Below are 18486 nucleotides of genomic sequence, written 5' to 3'. Positions count from 1 at the left end.
AGAATAAATGAAAAAAATTCAAATCAACATACAGACAGCATATTCTTGTTAGAATCATAAAGTCATATTACTTTTATAGATAACAGACAGCAGTAGATTTTACATTATTAGAAATAAATAACAGTTTTGTTTTAAAAAATACATGAATAAGACATTAGAAAAACATCCGATATTTGAAAAGAAAAGAAATGAATAAAAATAATTAAATTTTTTAAATTAAAAAATTGATAACTTTATTTTTTTATTCACACAAAAAGTTATTTCATGTTTACTTAAAGTTAAGCCAATTAAATAAATTTTATTCATAGTGACTTTTAAATTTTGTAAAACTCTTTTATAAGCTATTTCGAGTCAGTCATTTCTGTAGCAATAAAAATGTTTTATCTTAACATTTTAATTTTTAAATAATGTAATTTGAAGTCAAGATATTTAAGTCAAATACAATATATTAGTCCAGTGTTCGCGACGTTAAAAATTTAAAAGTACAGTCTAATATTATTAATACTGTACTTTAAATTTTTTCTCTCGATATATTTTTAATAGTTCGAATATAAACCATGCATGCAACTTATAGAAAATTTGTTTTTAGAACTTTGTTGTACTTACAATCTTTATTACAAAAGTTACAAATTTCGAGCAAATGCGTCAATGTAATTCGTTTTTATAGATGTATTTATTATTTCGGATCTCTTCTTGTGCATTATTTTTTAAATATATTAAACACGTAGACTAATTGTCTCTCGTCTGTTGCTAATGGACAAACTTTAGCTACTTTTAAATCAATTAAACGAAGAAAGATAATCAAAAGACCTTTTAAAAATTTGGAAAATGTCGTTTTATAACTGCAAATTTTCAATTCAATAAAAAATGAACCGTAATTTAAAACCCGAATATGATCATTAGTTTAACCAGAATTCTGTTCCTATTTAAATATTAATACGCAATAAACAACAAGATTCATTTTATAATACAGTAAAAAACATTTAACCCTTTTTATGCTGTTTTTTTAAAATTTTTTAAATTAGTTATGTTTAATTACATTAAAAATAATAAAAACAAAAAAAAAACGAAAGAAATGTGTTCATTTTGAAGAAAAAGCTTGGAAGTACAATTTCCTTTGTCTCACTTTAGAGCGAAATCTGACACCAGTGAGTCATTGTTTACACAGCTGGATGACCTTGAGAACAGCTGGTGTCGTCTTTCGCGAGACATTCTCATGAAAGTCTCAGGAGGATTAGAGTAAAAAGTAACGTAAATACTAGATGGCGGTATATTTCTTAATATTTTTTTAAAATTACGATTTTAATTAAAATTTCCGACCCCCTTGACTTAATTAAACGTATATATAATAAAATCTATTAATTAAAAAAATTAAAAAACTATTGAATGTTGTTTTTCACATCAGAAAATAGCTTTAAATAACTTTACCGAAGTAAAATCCACGCACTAGAACTTTAGAAAAATGAATGAAGTTCCATAAAAAACAATTAAGCGTTAATCGCGCGTTATTAAAGATTAATTAAAACCGCAATAAAATTTTTTTGCGCGGGTAAAAATTATTCAAAAAAGTTGGGGACTTAGAAAACACCCGAAAATTCAAAAAAACATTTTTTCCCCCCGAGGGCTCAACAGACCGTTTTCTGTGTAACGCTATGTAATCTGCTCGAACTCAGTTCGAGCGCGGGTACGAAGGATAAAAATAATATACAGTAGCTTTATACGATTGCCAGATTTTTTAACTTGGGACGTATTTATATCAACTCTAATAGTTGATTAGTGACGTAAATAAGTCTTTTCTTTATATAAATAACGTTATATAACAAACACCAAAATTTATACAATTATATTGTTTTGGTTTTTGTAAACAGAGTTCCTTAATAATATACATTATCAGTTTTGCAATCTTAATATATTTACGATTGAATAGTTGAATATATAGTTTATTATAAAGTAGGGAAAAAACATTTTATTGAAAATTATTAAAGTTAGCATTTTAAAACTGTTACTAACTTCCTCCTTTCAAAATGTCACGTTAATACAAGTTCAATATTTGATTATATTTTAAATATGTGAGAATAAATATAACATTAAATACACAATAGGAACTCAAAACAGAATTTATTTTGAAAATCAAATATTTTTATTAATAAACATTTTATTATTTGGTTTTCGATAATAATATATTATTATTAGTCTATGAATGTATACGTTACGATTTGTATGGATGTTACTGATATAGAGCATTAGTTATTGACACATTTGGATGGATGGAAACAGGAGTAGAGATTTGCAAGAAATTTTTCGGTGATGGACTGGTAACTGTTTGAGATATGGAGACAAACACGTTAAATCGAACAGGTTAACTCGGATTTATCAAACTTTTAATAACTCGGATGGGTATTGATAGAGCATTTTCATAAACTCGCCGGAATTATAATTTATATAAAATCATTGATGTTTGTCTATCGAATAAACTAATCAAAAATTTTCTGTAAAGCATACCACTAACAATAAACGTGGTGTCATATGACGTCACGCGGGGAGTGGTTCTCAGTGACCTAAAATTCCACATATGTGAGTGCATTCGAACTGGCAGAAATTATTTCCTGTTTTATTCCATTCCGATGGATTTTTTCGGACTAGCTGACAATAAATAAATGGATTTTTGACAAATTATTTTAAGAAACGATTATACTACGGTTCTAAATAAAATTTCGAAACATACACCAACCTTAGTGATATATTTATGATTAAAAAAATAAGAAACAGATCGATTCTTGGCGCGAAATATCGCAATTTGAAAAAAATTTTTATTAAATTTTGAAACTTATAATAAAAGAAATAATTGATCAAGAAACTATTGTTTATTAAAATAATAAACTAAACATATTAACATAATTTTAAATATTATTTCAAAGATGGTAAATATGAAAAGGATTGTAAATTTTTATTACAACTTTTGATGAAAAAAATAAAGTATGTAATTTTTCTGGTTTTATTCTATTTCTCCTTTCATTTCTTATCTGACCATCTTTCCAAAATACACTGCCCGTATTGAAAAGCAATTTCGAAAAATTAATACTAAGAAGGAACGATTTTGACATCGCAGGACTCTTGACTGTATCTTGCATTGAATCGTACTAAAAAATTCTAGACAAATCTTTAAATTTTTCGACCAGAAGCAATTCAATGCCGACAAGGAGAGGAGAAACGGTATTTCTACTTTCTGATTTCGTCGATATTTTTCGATAAATTAATAACAGGCGTGAATAATTTCGACGTCACAGATCTATTGACTGTATCTTAAATAAACTTTTTCCAGTCATGCTCATTATAATTCTCTGGTTTTACACGTGCGTTGACAATTCGGGAGACTCTTTTGTTTGTATTTGACCTCAGGTCATTCAGGTGTCAAGTTAAACCAGTTTCCTATTATATGAACAATGCTAAGCATTTCCTTGTTATAAAAATGCAGTGTACCGTATGTATGCACAGACGTATTTTACTCGTGCAAAAGTAACGTTTTTATAATTATTGGATGTTGTTTATGACATGAGAAAGTAGGTTAAAAAACTTTACCAAAGTGAAATATTATTTCAATATTATTTCAAAGATGGTAAATATGAAAAGGATTGTAAATTTTTATTACAACTTTTGATGAAAAAAATAAAGTATGTAATTTTTCTGGTTTTATTCTATTTCTCCTTTCATTTCTTATCTGACCAACAACGTGTGGCCGGGTCAGCTAGTAATCAATATATAAACAATTCCAGGAATCGTCTTGTAAAATAAGACGATTCAATGGAAACCATTATCGGATTATCTCTTTAAAAGCGTGAGCTAAATTTAAACAATGGTAACTGCACAATAATCATTAGGGAATGTGTACAACCACTTTCAAATGTTTAAATTGGATCGAATATAATATAATAATATAAATATTCTTTAATACAAGTAAGCAAAATTTTACATTAAAACTTTTTTTATTTACAGCGTAATAAAGGATACTTTCATAAACAGAAAGAAATTTGAGGGTTTAATCTTTATTTGGAAAGAATTTAAAATTAAAAAAATATATAATACAAAAAAGTAAAGAAAATTTATATTTTGTAGCTGTTCATTTCCTCTTTAATTTAAGCCCCCCCACAACGACCTGTCAATCTTCATTATCAATTACTTAGAGACGACAGCCATATAATAAAGTAATTCTCCGTTAATGGAGATTTCAAAAACTACGTGACTATAAGAATTCTGCGTTTCACGCTACATTTGTTTTGCAAATGCCTACTAATTACCTCATTTTTAAAATAAAATAACAAAGAATAACGCGAGGTTTATTAACCATTGTCAACGCAAAATTTTTACTAGTCTCATAGTAGCTTCCATCTTGTTTACTGAAGTGTGGAACAGTTTGCTGTCAAATATTAAAAATTGCCTACGGACATGGTGATAAGTGTTGGTAGCATGCTGAGATTTAGAATACGTTTAATGGTTTTCAGATAAGGATAAAAATGCTTGGTGAGGGCCCAAAGTGTGACGTTATAGAAAAGCTTACATATAAAGATTAACAAGCAATCTCTCACAGAAGTGAAAATTGGGTACAAGTATATGGAACATAAGACACCGTGGTTGGAAAACGTTTGGGTCTAACACGTGAGTAATGAAATTCATCTTGATTTTAGAAAAATTATTTGTTTGCTTTTATAGGTTAAAATCAATGATAATTATTTTTAGGTAATGCACCATTCTGTCTCTTAATTTTATTTAAAATCGAGACATAAATGATAGAAATTTCCTAAACAGAATTTTCGGCACTTGTGTAGCTTAAGAGGTACAGCAGTTTGAAAGGTTTTCTTCCATAATATTAATCGATTCTAGATTAATTTGACTCGAATATTTCCAAAACACGTATAATTTTTGGGGAACGATTTATATAAAATATTTTATAAAGAAAAAATTGTAGGAAGGTAATTATGCAGTTTAAGGGAATATGAGTTTTCCGGCACCGAGCGGATCGTTAAAATTTCGTTGGTGGATCTGTTGTTTAGTTGGATGTAGCTACCCGGGCCTTAATCTATGCGCCTGAGAGGGATTGGCCAGAATGGCAGTAATGCCTGTGGTGCCATACGTGAAGAGCACATCGAATGCATTTAAGGTCAGTAAGACCTGCAAATCTTCCTCTTTCATTTGTCACAACCTGTATAAAAAATATTTTATAAATTGAAAATCATTAAAAATATTATTTGTGAAATTTGTATAAATTTACATAAATTCGGCTTTTTTTGGGGTAATTACGAAAAAAAATAGTTGATTTATATTTTTAAAATTTTGTTTAAGTTTATGAATTAATAAGAAACATTCACAAAGCATTTATTTTTAATCTGTAGGTATATGCTTATTTATTTTTAGTGATTTTTACATTGTAATGGTTGACCTTTCGAACGTAAAGAATTGTCTTTTCGTGCTTATGTGGTGTTTATAACAATGTAACGTACTAAACGAGTCTTTCTGGGACACTTTCTGGGACACTTTCGGACACTGTTTTTGGTATAAACTGTTAAATACGACTTAGTAAAATGGCTAAATAATACGTAATAAATATAATTTGGCATAAGTTACACCATACTAAAAATTCGATTACATTCATTCGGACTACACTTGTAAACAGTCGACAGTGGAGACTATTAAAGCAATTTGCGTGTAAAATTAATTTAATTTTTTTCCCCTGCTGATTTTAACTATCTTAATGACGTTGTACAAACACACCAGTTCACTTATTTTGCATAAATTTGTGCTTAAAAGTCAATTAGTGTACGGTTCTTAACGTCTTCAAAAATTCGGTTAGGATAGGTTAAGCCCTGGTCACGCTACGCGATTTCCAGTCGCGCGGGCAACTGCAATTTCGACGGCTGTTCCCGTTAACTAGTAATTCCACCTCGAAATCCGGCGCGACTGCAACCACAACTAGAAACAAAAAGTTTGTTCTACTGGCAACGGTTGCAAACGCGCATCCAATTAGAAAACGTTTTTGTGCCACGTCATACTTTGTGTTGTACTGCACATTTGTCAACATATCTTGATTATAACATTTGTATTAATTCAGTTTCAGTACATTTAAATGATATATTTGATATAAATCAAATTTGAATTTATAAAAGTTATTGTTAGATTTATTTTAAAGTTCGATTACTTTTCATAATATACAATTGAGTAAAATAAATGCTGATATAAAGGAAAAAGTATATCGATTATAAATGAACTAAATCATTCAAGCTTTCCTCTAAACAACAATTACCCTCAAATATTCACTTTTATAAGATTGATAAATAGCATCCAAAACTTCTGAGATAATGACTGATAACGAATTATGGGCCACTCTAAATTGATATGTCAAACTACGAAACGTTTCGCCTAAATTATATATAAGTACTAGCTGACCCGGCCACGCGTTGTTGTGGCTCAAAATGTATCTATTATAAATGTATAACACTTCCCCCGTGGGGGAATTTCAAAAAATCCCTTCTTAGTGTACATTCTCTTGACATACCTATTAAAACGCAATCAAAATTGCATGAAAAATAGTATAAATAGAAGCCGAGTTCTTAACAGTAAGCCTTAATCCTGTCCCTCTCCCCCGCAATGAAATATCGAAAAATCCCTTTTTAGTGTATATTCTGTTGACGTAACCTATTAAAACGCAATTAAATACGAAAAAACCGGCATGTAAAATAGTATAATAGAAGCAGAGTTCTTCACGGTAAGCCTTAATCCTGTCCATCTCCCCCCAGTGGGGGGAATTTCGACATGTATATTATATAAAAACACGTGCATATTCGAATGCAACGTGGTGTCAAAATTTCAAAGGAATCGGTAGGAACAAACGAACGTTATATTTTATTTATATAGATAGATAGAAAATGATCTGCTTTACTCCATTCTCACAGAAAAGCAGAATGCCTCACAGAAAAGCAAACTTAGGTCGTCAGCGTTAGCGTTATTTGTTGGACATAAAAGCCTTAATCCATATATAAAGATATTTTTGGAAGGGGAGGGGGAAATGGTGGTCTTCACATATGCCACAAACTTTTGCGGGAGTGTATTAAACAACTTCCCAAAGTTTCATGGCAATCGGATAAATGGTATAGTAATGCATGAAGGACAAACAGACAGCCATACATTCGTTTTTATATATATAGATTGGTATTCATACGGATATATCCCCTATAACTTTGGCATCCAAAAAACTTATTTATTCTTCAGCTGGTGAAAGCACGATTGTTTAGCCCGTTGATTTTCATTTCGCCAAGTTTTTAACTCAGCATGAACGTTTTTTCTTATTTTTCTCTTCGTATATTCTTGCCAGCTCTAACAAAATTATCGCGTTTTTTCTTTTATTCATTCCAGCAAAGAAACTGCTTGCTATTTTAATAAGAAAAGTAACTAAAATTGCGTAAATACTCTGAAATAGAACGTAATATGTCGGTAAACTCACGAAAGTAAACAAATACAAGCTACTGCAATTTTATTGGTTTATTATAGGTTCACGTGTTTCCGAGTTGCAACGTCAACGAACAATGTGTGACCACGAGAAGACGCGCGCGACTCGCTCTTGTTGCAGTTGCAGTTGCAGTTGCAGTTGCAGTTGCTCGCGCGGCTGGAAATCGCATAGTGTGACCAGAACTTTAGAACGTGCGTCCCACTGTTTTCTTGCTGGAATCAGAGACGAGCCGCCATCTTGGCACGAAGAGTTACATTAACCAAAAATTCTTAAATATTATATCATTTTTGTTCAACAGATAAGAAACATAGTTAACTGACTTACGAACCATTTTGTCTTTTATACTAATACGTATATATATTGTATGAGTCGTTAAAAAGATCGAATTTGAAGCATCTCATACTCCGAACTTCTCTCTTGTCAGGTAAATTAGACTAATGCTGAAATGAGGGCCGAATTCCATAAATTTTCAAATCTACAAGACTTTTAATAATTGCAGCATGTTACTGATTACAAGTAACTTTATCGAATCATATCTGCTTGTAGCTATTATATATTGTTATAATTTGTAATTTGAAAAGTTTGCAACAGCGGCAAGCAACAGGGCATAGGTCTGTTACTAATTATAATGAAATAAGAATGATTTCTAAATTAGGAAAGATACTCCAATGGTAAAATATTAATAGTTTCATTATTTAATTTACTAAAATCTGGTGTTTGAACTCTGGATTTTAATCTATACCTTGTACAATACTATCATCTTTCTGTACAGTCATGCAAAATGTATGATTTACTACGTTATTTTTATTGAAAACTTTCACTTCTATTGATTCACGAAGATATATTGTTAATTACAGAATAAATATTGTAGAAAATAGACGTTTTGATAATGGATGAACCAGAAAGCAAGTGTGAATTAGTGTGTAAACGCCGTTCGAAGCAAAATTTGAATATTGCCTTCGTATACGATATAATGATTCGTATATTGAAAACTCTCGATAATTACGAAGTAGAGAATTGCATGCAAGTTTGCTCATTCTGGAAGGAAATAGGAGAATCCATACTGAGACGAAGGATAACGCTTGCAGTTGAGGTAAATTATACTTTAAGATAAGAATGAACAGCAAAACCTGCCTAAAACGTACGATTCCGGTTTACACAGGTTTTGCTGTATTTTTCGATATTGTAATATTGGAATTATCAAACCACCAGGTATGCCTTCATCCTTTTATTTACTATTCAGTTGATACGCGTTGGTTTACACGTTTCGGGCTCAATATTAACAACTTAAAGTGAAATATTTGTTTCTTTCTCATATGTAGATCTTACCAAGTGAGGTAACTGCAATCACAAACCTTTATCCAGAATATGTTGTTCGCTACTTCAAGACACGAAATGGCAACACTAACTTCTTGACAGGATATAATGGAGAATGGGAACAAAACAGAGAAAGAAGCGATAAAAATAAAACAAGACGACTTTTATTGCGGTTGGACGCTCAATATCGTAAGTATCTTATTAAAACATTAGCAAAATGCCCACCAGTGATCAATGATAAGCATATTATTGATGTTTAATATAAAAACGTAACGTTTTACAGGTAAAAATAATCATATAAACGACCGGCGATATTCTCAAAGGCCCATTAAACTTCATTCACATTCTCCACGAAATCTGTCACCAATGTGGATCGGTGTTTTTCCTCAACTTCCCGGACTGAAAATAAGTCGTTTCGTGTTTTCAAAAGATGAAATCAATGAGAAGCTGAAACCGGGTCCCACGTGGTTTACAGAATTGACACATATTTCTAAAAAAGCAACGAAATGCGTTCTATGGATCGTAAATGGAACACTGGACGACACCTTCAAGAATGTTATACCAAAATGCGCAGTAAGCGGTATATCAGATGAGAGTTTACCTCGAACATACAGATGTATTGTGTTTTCGGGAAAGATGGTACACGCATTATCATTTAAGGTGCCAAGAGATCATACATTACAACAAATGAAAGTTACAGAATTGAAGCAATACAACATTGCATGGAACAATTGTATTATGTTATATTTCAACCAATGCTACATGAATTGGTGCTACGATCGATACAAATTTTTCAATCTTGAGTTTTTTAGTAAAGAATTTTCCAACATTCCAATTTTGTTTTATAGTAGCTGCATCTCTTTTGGCGTGGAACACATCCCGAATATTTGTGAAAACACAAGTACTATAAAAGAGTGTATAAAAGATACATCGGATATTGCAACAATTGTTTTATTGTGGATTGCATAAATTATAATTAAGTAATTAAATGCAATTGTAAGGTACTTTGTTTTAAAAAAAATGTATGTCTCATATATTACATTTAACTTTTATTCAAATCATTCTGTGTATTTATTAAAGATCAATTGACATTAAAACTGTATAAAATATATGTGTAATTAAAATTATTTAAATATGATTTAATAAACTAATTTTTATTCAATTTTACTAATATTTTTTCTCTCTTCGCCCAAGTGCCTACCAGTGGCAGAGTGGCTAAAACAACTGAACATTACTTCTCGTTGGTTTGCATCTCAACAACTGGGTATTCTTCATGTGTGTAACATCCAAATAGGAACCAGGTTCCTGTTGAATATCTTTTCAGGAGACTCCCATGTGTCGCGATGTCATATTCCACAGAACCAAATATGAGCTCTGTGCAAACACTAAGAGGAATTCTTTTAGTAAGCCCATTATGATTTCAACCAGGCCCACAGTGGAATGGCTGGGTATTGAGGGACAGGGTGTCATATTTGGATCGATCACTCCTGAAAAATTCCTGAATTTTTGACCAATTCGGATCTGATTCCAGGTCCCAGAGCAGCAAACTGCCATCTTATTTCGGCTATCAAACTATGTTTACAAAGAGAGCCTTTTAATGAAGACCCGGCCAGGCCAACAGGTAAGGTAGGTGCCTGACAGATCACAGATGAAAACGTGTTGCTACTACACCTCCACAATATTTTCTTCGCGGGTTGCAAATTTCTCCAATTTTTGTCATGCATAGAAATTTGCAGAAATTCATGTAAATCCTGAAATATGTGGAATTCGTCTTCTCCCGCTTTTTTCAACAGTCGTGTGGCTTTTCTCGTAACGTTTCCCCCCCGATTTTGTAACGGTCATCGCATCGGATAGATGCACCTGTTGGTGTTCCGCTCTCCACCAGCAGATGGCACCTGTGGTGTTCCGCTCTCCACAAATATGTAAATTATTCCATTACGTACAATACCTAAGAAAATGACGTCTTTTTAAAAACGATTTTACAGTGTTTTCTTTATTTTTATTTTTAAAAATAAGTTTTTCCCTTTATTTCATAAAATATCTGCAAATACACACCAATTTCTCAGTACCGGCAAAGGAACCGAATTTTTCGCAATATGGGAAATTTCCTGCAGATAATAGCTCTGGTTTAAACGCGTATAATTTAAAGATCAATAAAAGCCTTAAAGGAATAATTTCATTGAATTATGATAAAAATTTCTAAGAAAAATACATTATATTTAAAACACTAAGACTCATTACCTAAGAATTAAATTTGTGGTTAGCGACATCTGTTATGGGATTTTATTTAAAATATTTTTTTATTATTAATTAATTATATAAAGTCAAAAGAATTAACTTTTAAGCTAGACATAAGTTTTGTTTTAAAAAAAAAGTGTAAATGCCAATAACGAGTAAAATGGTCATGTCCATTAAGTCGTATACAACTCTAGATACAATACAAGATCCCCCTCTCTCTCCGCCTCCTTAACCCTTAACCACCAAAATTTGTGCCTTGTGTATAGAACCTGTCAAATTTCATAATTTTTGGTTCATCTAGCTCCTCAATAAATCTGAACACTAGTCCCTCGTTAGTAAAATCTGGTAATTACTACTACAGTTTAGGAAAGTGTATTTAAGCTACCCCCCTCTTCAATTTGTAAAGAAATGTTTGATGTTTCGAATTCGAACACAATTTACCTGACAAGAGCTTATAAATAGAGCCGAAAAACGTTTAGTAAAGAAATTTAAATACCCCTGTGGTAAAGTGTGTGATTTATCAGTAATATTTAGTTATAACTAGGCATTTGACAGATAAGCTGGATTGAGAGTCAGAGTCGAATTTTTTTTATGGGAGTCTGGAGTCTATTTATTGTTTCCGCCGATTGTTTTCCCCATCCCTGTAGAAAAATATGGTTTTTCCAAAATGCCGAACCATAGTTTGGTTAAAAAATGTACACAACAAAGTCAATGTAGGGGCCAAATTTAATAAGTTTCTCGCTGAAGCAGCACAAGTACTAAGTTGTACAGAAATAGATACACAAAATAAGGAAAGCGATTCGTACTTGTGCCTAATGCACTCATAGTATTCACTGGTTTTCATTGTAGTTTTACCATAAGCAAGCGCTTCAAAATCGATGGGTATTAAGCTGTTTCAAGAAATTTTTAGGGTAGTAATATACAGTAGAGCGTCGATAAGTGGAACCAATTGGGGACTGGGGTCCTTCCAGTTAGTGATTTGTTCCAATTTCCGACTTTGTACGAAAAAATACATTAACCTGTCCGATGTTCAAATTTTTCTCAGTTGCGTATCGCTTCCTGTTGAATTTTTCTCCGTTGCGTGTCGCTTCGTGTTGAATTTTTCGTCGATTTTAAGCCTAACGAAAATTTTTATAATAATTATCGAGGCTATCGTATCGTTAAAAATTATTTCTGCATTTTGTACAAACAAAATAAATATATTAAAGAATATAAAAAACATGAAAATTATACTTTAGAAGTAAATTTAGTATCAAAAACATTCGATTCAGCACGACACAGTCCGACTGAAAATCGTTCCACTTTCCGGCCATTCCACTTACCGACGTTCCAGTTAACGACGCTCTACTGTAATTATAGCAGGTATTTATGTGCCGGACTAGGTTTAGGAGATATTAATCTCTAGTAATTTTATCTCGCGATCGAGCAACGTACGGTGTTCGGCGTTGAAGCGAACTTTGTGATCGCGACTCTTCAGAGTGGCTGAGTATTTTAAATCGAGATCTATTGATGTCTGCCTGTAGACACCTCTCTCTTCTTTTTAACTGTTTCCTGTACGACCAAGCAAGGAAACCTCTTATCACCGCTGCTTTAGCCACGGCCATAGCATGGCCATGCACTCCGGACACTCTGCTAAAGCACAAGGACATCTATCTTGAACTAATAAAGTATCTAAACGCCATCAAAATTCTCAGCTAAACTATCAGCTGTTGTGTACGTTATGTCCATCTTTTACTGACCCATCTACAAACTGTTTCTCCATGGGTCCCATCTGTTCAAATCATTTCATTATCGCCATGTTTAATTCGGACTTATCGGGATAATCCTGTATACCTGTATCTATTTGTTTATATTGTTATTTACTGTATGAATCCTTTAGCTACTCAATAAACGGTCCCCGTTCCGGCATTCATGACATCCTTCTCCCTTTTCTCGCTCTTAGCCCCACCCCGTTCCTGTCTCTATCTCCTCCACTCTTCTCCACAGGCTATGTTTCAGCTCGGCCGTTTTCTCTCTCATAAATGCCTATAGACACCATGGAAAGGTTAGGTGAGAAACCGTATGAAGTAAGGGTAAATGAGACTAATAAAAGAAACTGGCAAAGATGATCAAATAGGATCACTTTTGGCCGGATGGCCAAGCGGTCAAGGTTAGCAGCCTGCTGCCCTGCCGGACGGGTTTTTCGACCCGTCCAGCAGGGCAGCAGGCTGCTAACCTTGCGAAAAATCCCCACAAATTGTTCTGGGGGTGGTCCGGCCAGATATGTCGGTCCCTGTCCCTCACCACCCGGCCGAACCCATAATGGGCTTGCTATAAGAGGCCCTCTTGGTGCCCACAGGACGGAAAGAGTTACAAAAAAAAAAAAAAAAAAAAAAAAAAAAAAAAAATAGGAGCACTTTTCAGAATTAAGAAAGGGTTTATTTTTCAAAATTACGGTGAAAATTTACACAGTTTGGCTTACATAATACGCATTGTGAGAGAGAATTTACATTGTGAAAAGAAGTTTGGTAGATATGATCTTGCAGGAGTCCACTGGAGGCTCGCTTGTGATGTTTTCGAGACTCTTCTTTTTGATGTTGGACTAACTTTTAACAATATTCTAACAAACAAAATGCCAGAAAAATAAGACAGGCGACAGATCCGAAGGCTAGAAATAAATAGAATGAAATGGGACGAGCGTCAAAGATGACTAAGATGGATCTCATCAAAAGATAACTACGATAGAATCTGCACGATGACTGACTCGAGAAATATCAGAAAATCCAACTATCCCCTAATTGAGCCTCCTTGGTGGGGGAAATGTGAAGAATTTTACGCCAGCTTTTCTTCGGAGCATCCTGGTTCTCCATTCTACGTGTAAACTTCACTCCTTACTTATCGGAAATAATCTAAGTTTGCTGTCAATGCTTTTGCAGATGCAAATGTCCTGATTTCTTCTTATATCGCCGAATCGAAATGAACAGACGATGCAGATATGACAATTGTGTCGTGGCTATAATTTAGGTATGGGAGAGCGGCGGATACATTTCTGGTGAGAGGGCGTTTTTGTAGCATTGGAGCACAGGTGTGCTTGTAATCCATGTAGAGCTTGTGAGATCTTTGTAGTTAACAATAAAGTTGTTATGTTGTTAAAGAATTAGATTAATTGTGAATACAGATATCCTAGCATGCGAGAATAACGCAACAAATTGACTCTAATGTTTCTCGAATTTTTCTGTTATTTGAAATTAATTTTGGCCAAGCTATTTGCTTGTCTGTCTTTCCTTAATCTTGAAAACGGAGTTAGGTAGATAAAAGTCAGGTCCCCTACAAGTTCTACGACGTATGTAGTTGATTTTAATTCAAATAATTCATTGCATTTCAATGACAGCTTTAATCGTCTTCAATGCATTTAATGAGGTTTGGGCTCTAATCCTCCGTGTTGATGAGGTCTTCACAAGCCTCCATCTGTATCTGATTTTCTTGCGATGTCAAGTGGTGGAACACACGAATAGAACACACCTCACACCTTCCAAAACCCTTAGTCATAATGAAGCAGACAGTTTCACGATTGATATTGACTTCCGCCATAATTCGTACTGTGAAATTATGATTCTTGGCGCAGTGCGCCGTTCACGCAGAGTTGCCACAGCAGCATGCCAACATCTTTCAGAGAACTTTATTGTCAAAGGATACGCTTGTATTTAAATATATGGAACCAACTTATTTTGACATTTTAATTTTGTCTAGAAATGACTGGAAAAATGCAAATTACTGAAATGGAAAAAATGTTCTATTCCACAATGTTCGATGCAGAATAACGAGGGGGAATTTTATTACACATTTTAGTGGAAATAGATCCATCAGCAACATGTGAGAATACGGAACTTTCGAAAAAATCCATTCGCAGACTATTTCTCTAACAAAAAAGCCACAATGCAGCGAACCTGACGATCTCATCTGAAAAGCATTTGGAGAGGACACAGTCAGCAAGATGACCTTCAATTGATTTAAAAAGTTCAAGGATGGAGCTTTCTCGCTTTAAGATGAACTCCATCCAGTAGCGATTCCACGATTAATAAAGACGTTCTCCTGCAACTGAGACGATAACCCATGGTTGACCATCAAAGAATTAGCATACTCGAGTGTTCTAATACATTTCAAAAACTGAATGTGTCCAATACCACCACGCAATGCGCAAACATATAGAGCAACGGTGATCTTAGAGAAGCTTGCTAGTCTGGCCAGGAGGTTTAGCGTTATTCACTTACAGCCAAGACCTGGTTCCAGCTAACTGCCGTCTACTTCGCGCACTGTAGAATCATATTGTCAATTTCAATGACAACACCTAAAGCTTATAACTTTCTTCAAAGAAAACCGTAAGTCATTCTATGCTGACAGGATTGAAAGTTTGCAGCAGAGGTGGCAAGATGTGATTGATATTATTAGTGATTACCTGCCAGACTGAACTGTAATCTTTTGTCACTTAATTATCAATAATTTTCATTCAAAATGTCTAAATTTTATCTTTACAACCTGATGAATGCTAAGCAGCTGAAAACTTAAAGGAAATATCCTAATCAAAGGCTTTTGTAATAAAGAATTTATTTATATTTTATAAAAAATTATTAATTTTACTAAAGCTGAATAACACAAAATTTACTGTGTATAATTTAGATTGGAATGATGGTATTAGACAATCTGCAAAATGGAAAATGTCTTCCGAGAGCTTTTTATGGGAAATTAGACCCGATTAAGGTATTTAATATTAAGTATGAAGAATTGCTATATAATTTAGCAGGCTGTGAGACCGCACCTCCTACCAAATTATCCGAAACGCACAGTCATTAGTAGATGCCAATATACAGCACGTGTGTGTTCAATGCAATGAAAGGTGGGATTCACCTGTCCAAAACACTGGTTCCTGTGCAGTTTTTGATAAAGCTCACGTAGCTAATATTAATCTCTGTGCAGTATCTGCACAGAGATTAACCGGTAAAACCTGATGTGGTGATTGCAATTTGTATGGATACAGATTCACGACACCACGAAAGTTATACCGTTTGTAAGATGAAGGAATAGACAACCATCTTGCAACTTTAATGATTAGTGCTAGGGCCCAATAGCTATTTATAATGCCAGATCGCCAATTTCGGATGTCAAAGCACTTGTACAGGAATCTATTAACGATAGCATTCACTTCGTGCAAACTACCAATTTTTTCAAATCATTTGACATGGTTTAGTAATCTAGCAAGTATGATGAGATCTTTTCTTTTAACTTTTCTTTTTGCTTTTTATGGAATTTTTGCAACGCTTTTGATGTTGTTTCTCTACTCACGTAGAAGAGGCCGTAACAACTAAGAAAACTTCCAAAATAAAACAGTATGAGCATGCATAATTTGAGTACCATACAATGATATCAGTGGAATATATGCAATTAAAAAACATACTTAATGTATTACTCTTAACGCTTTCTTATGAAAGTGTGCTATTTTCTTTCAACATTTTATTACATATTTTGCCTTCGTAGGTTACACTTCTTAATTTCAGGAGCCCTGAGAATACGGTGTGAAGGGTACTTGCCATCTGAAAGTAGATCTAGTTACTTTTCACTTTAAGAAACTATCAATAAAAATTAGTTATGTAAAGTTACCCTAAGAGGAAATCTTTTTGTTACAAAGAAGAATCCTCCGACTGAAATTCTTATTGAAACTTTACCAAATCGTTTCATGAAATCCAGTATCTTGACAAAAGAAAAATCATTATTCATGTTTTATCTTAATGAAATCTAGCAAAGATTTACTTACGTTCAACTTAAGTTCGAGCTGTAGATTTGAAGTGGCAAATCTTCGAATGTCTTGAAAGGAGTTTTGCATCTATTGAGTGAAAAATACGTTAAAGTTCGACAAATTATTTACACCAGGAAATTTATTGCTTAATTTAAAAAGATAGATAAAGTTTTTCAGTTTTTACGTTTGTCTATTAATTGCTCCTACTTTTTCAATTTTTAACTATTTTGGCGTTGTAGACATTAAGTTGATTTGGTTTGGTTTGATTGGATAGGACAACAACACATGAATAATGATCTACTGATAGGATGTTACCCGGGCTCTAATTAGGCTGGCCACGTGTACTGCACACGTGGCCAGCCTTTGGTATGATGCGAACATGGAATAATCATCAGGTATTAGTAGTTATGTCCACTCGGTCAAGGACTAGGAGGGGCTTTTAAATCATACTCTTCTGGGTTTGGTGAGGCTCCAAATGAAGTAGCACGATAAAATGAGACAGGGTTTGATATATTCGAGGCAGACTGCCCATGAAGAATTGCTGGAGAGTTGCTAGCTCCGGATTCGGGTCCTTGCTCCTGGATGGATTAACTCCACTACTTGCATTTAAATGATTATTTTTACTTTTCCCTTTTCTGGCTGTTATATATAACAGAGTGAAGGTATAGCGATTGGTCAAAAAATGACAACCTCAAGATTTTTACATTTTTGGACTTAGCACGCCTTCAAACATCGAGAAATAAATAAATTGGGGGGTAATTTCTGTGTGGGGATAAGGATTTTGTACATCCTATGCTTTTTGTCAAAAATTTCAGAAACTTTGTAGTGAAGTTTACTTATTAGGGGAATTGATGCTGTTAAGTTTGTGAAAGGTCGAGGGAGTGGGGAGATAATGGGGGTCGTGATTATTTCCAGTAGGGTCAGATTTGATAAAGATTTTACCTGTTATTAGCATTTACAGCTTTTTTTTTTTTGTTGTTTTTATAAAACTCATCCATACTCTAAAATTAAGCTTTTTCTCGTTTTATAACAGTTAAAAATATAAAATGTTTTTAAATAAAATACATGACAGATGGCACCACCAGAATTATACATGTTGCCAGAAAAGTTGAGAAACTCGTTACTTGTTTATCTTAATTAGGGATGATATGCACGCGTGCTCGACATGCAAACACAAACATAAAAATGTGTGCCATAAAAATTAATCTTGTGTAAAACTTTATCTAACTTTATTAAATTAAGGGTTTAAATTCAGATTGAGAATCTTACGGCAAAGGTAAATGAGCACAGCAGAAAACCATACAATATACATGCAACCGTAGCCATAACGACCAATTTTAGCATCATATATCGAAATTCGTCATTCATATGCAAGAATAGAAACATGTAATAACAAAAACTTGTTCCTGATGTAAGAGTAAAGTAGAATGCTACAAATGGGTAATTCATTTTACTGTTTAGCTGTTCAACAACTTCCCACAGGGCGGCATGTTTACTAATCAGGCCTTTCAGTTTATATTTTAAGTTATAATCACTCCTCTTTATCAAATGCAATTCTTCTGATATATTCAAAAAACCTCTCTTTGTAATCCACAGGAATATTCCTCCTAAACAAATTACAGACACAATAATTCCAGCACAAATGATTATCAACAATCCAACT

At 33.3% G+C, this 18486-nt stretch overlaps 1 protein-coding gene and 2 long non-coding RNA genes across 3 annotated transcripts in view; 2 read left to right on the top strand and 1 right to left on the bottom strand.

The window, feature by feature from the left end:
- The window catches only part of LOC136978388 (uncharacterized), a 117563-nt gene extending 110677 nt beyond the window's left edge, over nt 1-6886 (top strand). Inside the window, exon 2 of the long non-coding RNA XR_010881218.1 lies at nt 6741-6886. This is a non-coding gene — a long non-coding RNA (uncharacterized lncRNA). The remainder of the gene's footprint in view (nt 1-6740) is intronic.
- Nucleotides 6887-8387: 1501 nt separating this feature from the next.
- Nucleotides 8388-9827, top strand: LOC136978368 (uncharacterized). The gene is made up of 3 exons (XM_067274067.1): nt 8388-8591; nt 8821-9004; nt 9099-9827. Exons 1-3 carry the CDS (start codon nt 8388-8390, stop codon nt 9782-9784), a joined length of 1074 nt encoding a protein of 357 aa, XP_067130168.1. The 3' UTR covers nt 9785-9827.
- A 6697-nt stretch (nt 9828-16524) lies between these two features.
- LOC136978379 (uncharacterized) lies at nt 16525-16912 on the bottom strand. The gene is made up of 3 exons (XR_010881215.1): nt 16842-16912; nt 16688-16777; nt 16525-16620 (listed from the first exon to the last, which is right to left on the bottom strand). It is a non-coding gene; the product is annotated as an uncharacterized lncRNA (long non-coding RNA).
- Between the last annotated feature and the right edge of the window lie 1574 nt (nt 16913-18486).

Source organism: Centruroides vittatus, unplaced genomic scaffold, assembly GCF_030686945.1.
Source record: "Centruroides vittatus isolate TY-2023 unplaced genomic scaffold, ASM3068694v2 contig_519, whole genome shotgun sequence".
Classification (NCBI taxonomy): Eukaryota; Metazoa; Arthropoda; class Arachnida; order Scorpiones; family Buthidae; genus Centruroides; species Centruroides vittatus.
This window is presented reverse-complemented; position numbering and strand designations above follow the sequence as displayed.

Excerpts from the sequence above, each read along its gene's own strand:
- LOC136978368 (XM_067274067.1), top strand. The coding sequence starts at position 8,388 with ATGGATGAACCAGAAAGCAAGTGTGAATTAGTGTGTAAACGCCGTTCG. Across the intron at positions 8,592-8,820 it reads GGATAACGCTTGCAGTTGAG|ATCTTACCAAGTGAGGTAAC; the intron begins GTAAATTATACT and ends TCTCATATGTAG. Across the intron at positions 9,005-9,098 it reads GCGGTTGGACGCTCAATATC|GTAAAAATAATCATATAAAC; the intron begins GTAAGTATCTTA and ends AACGTTTTACAG.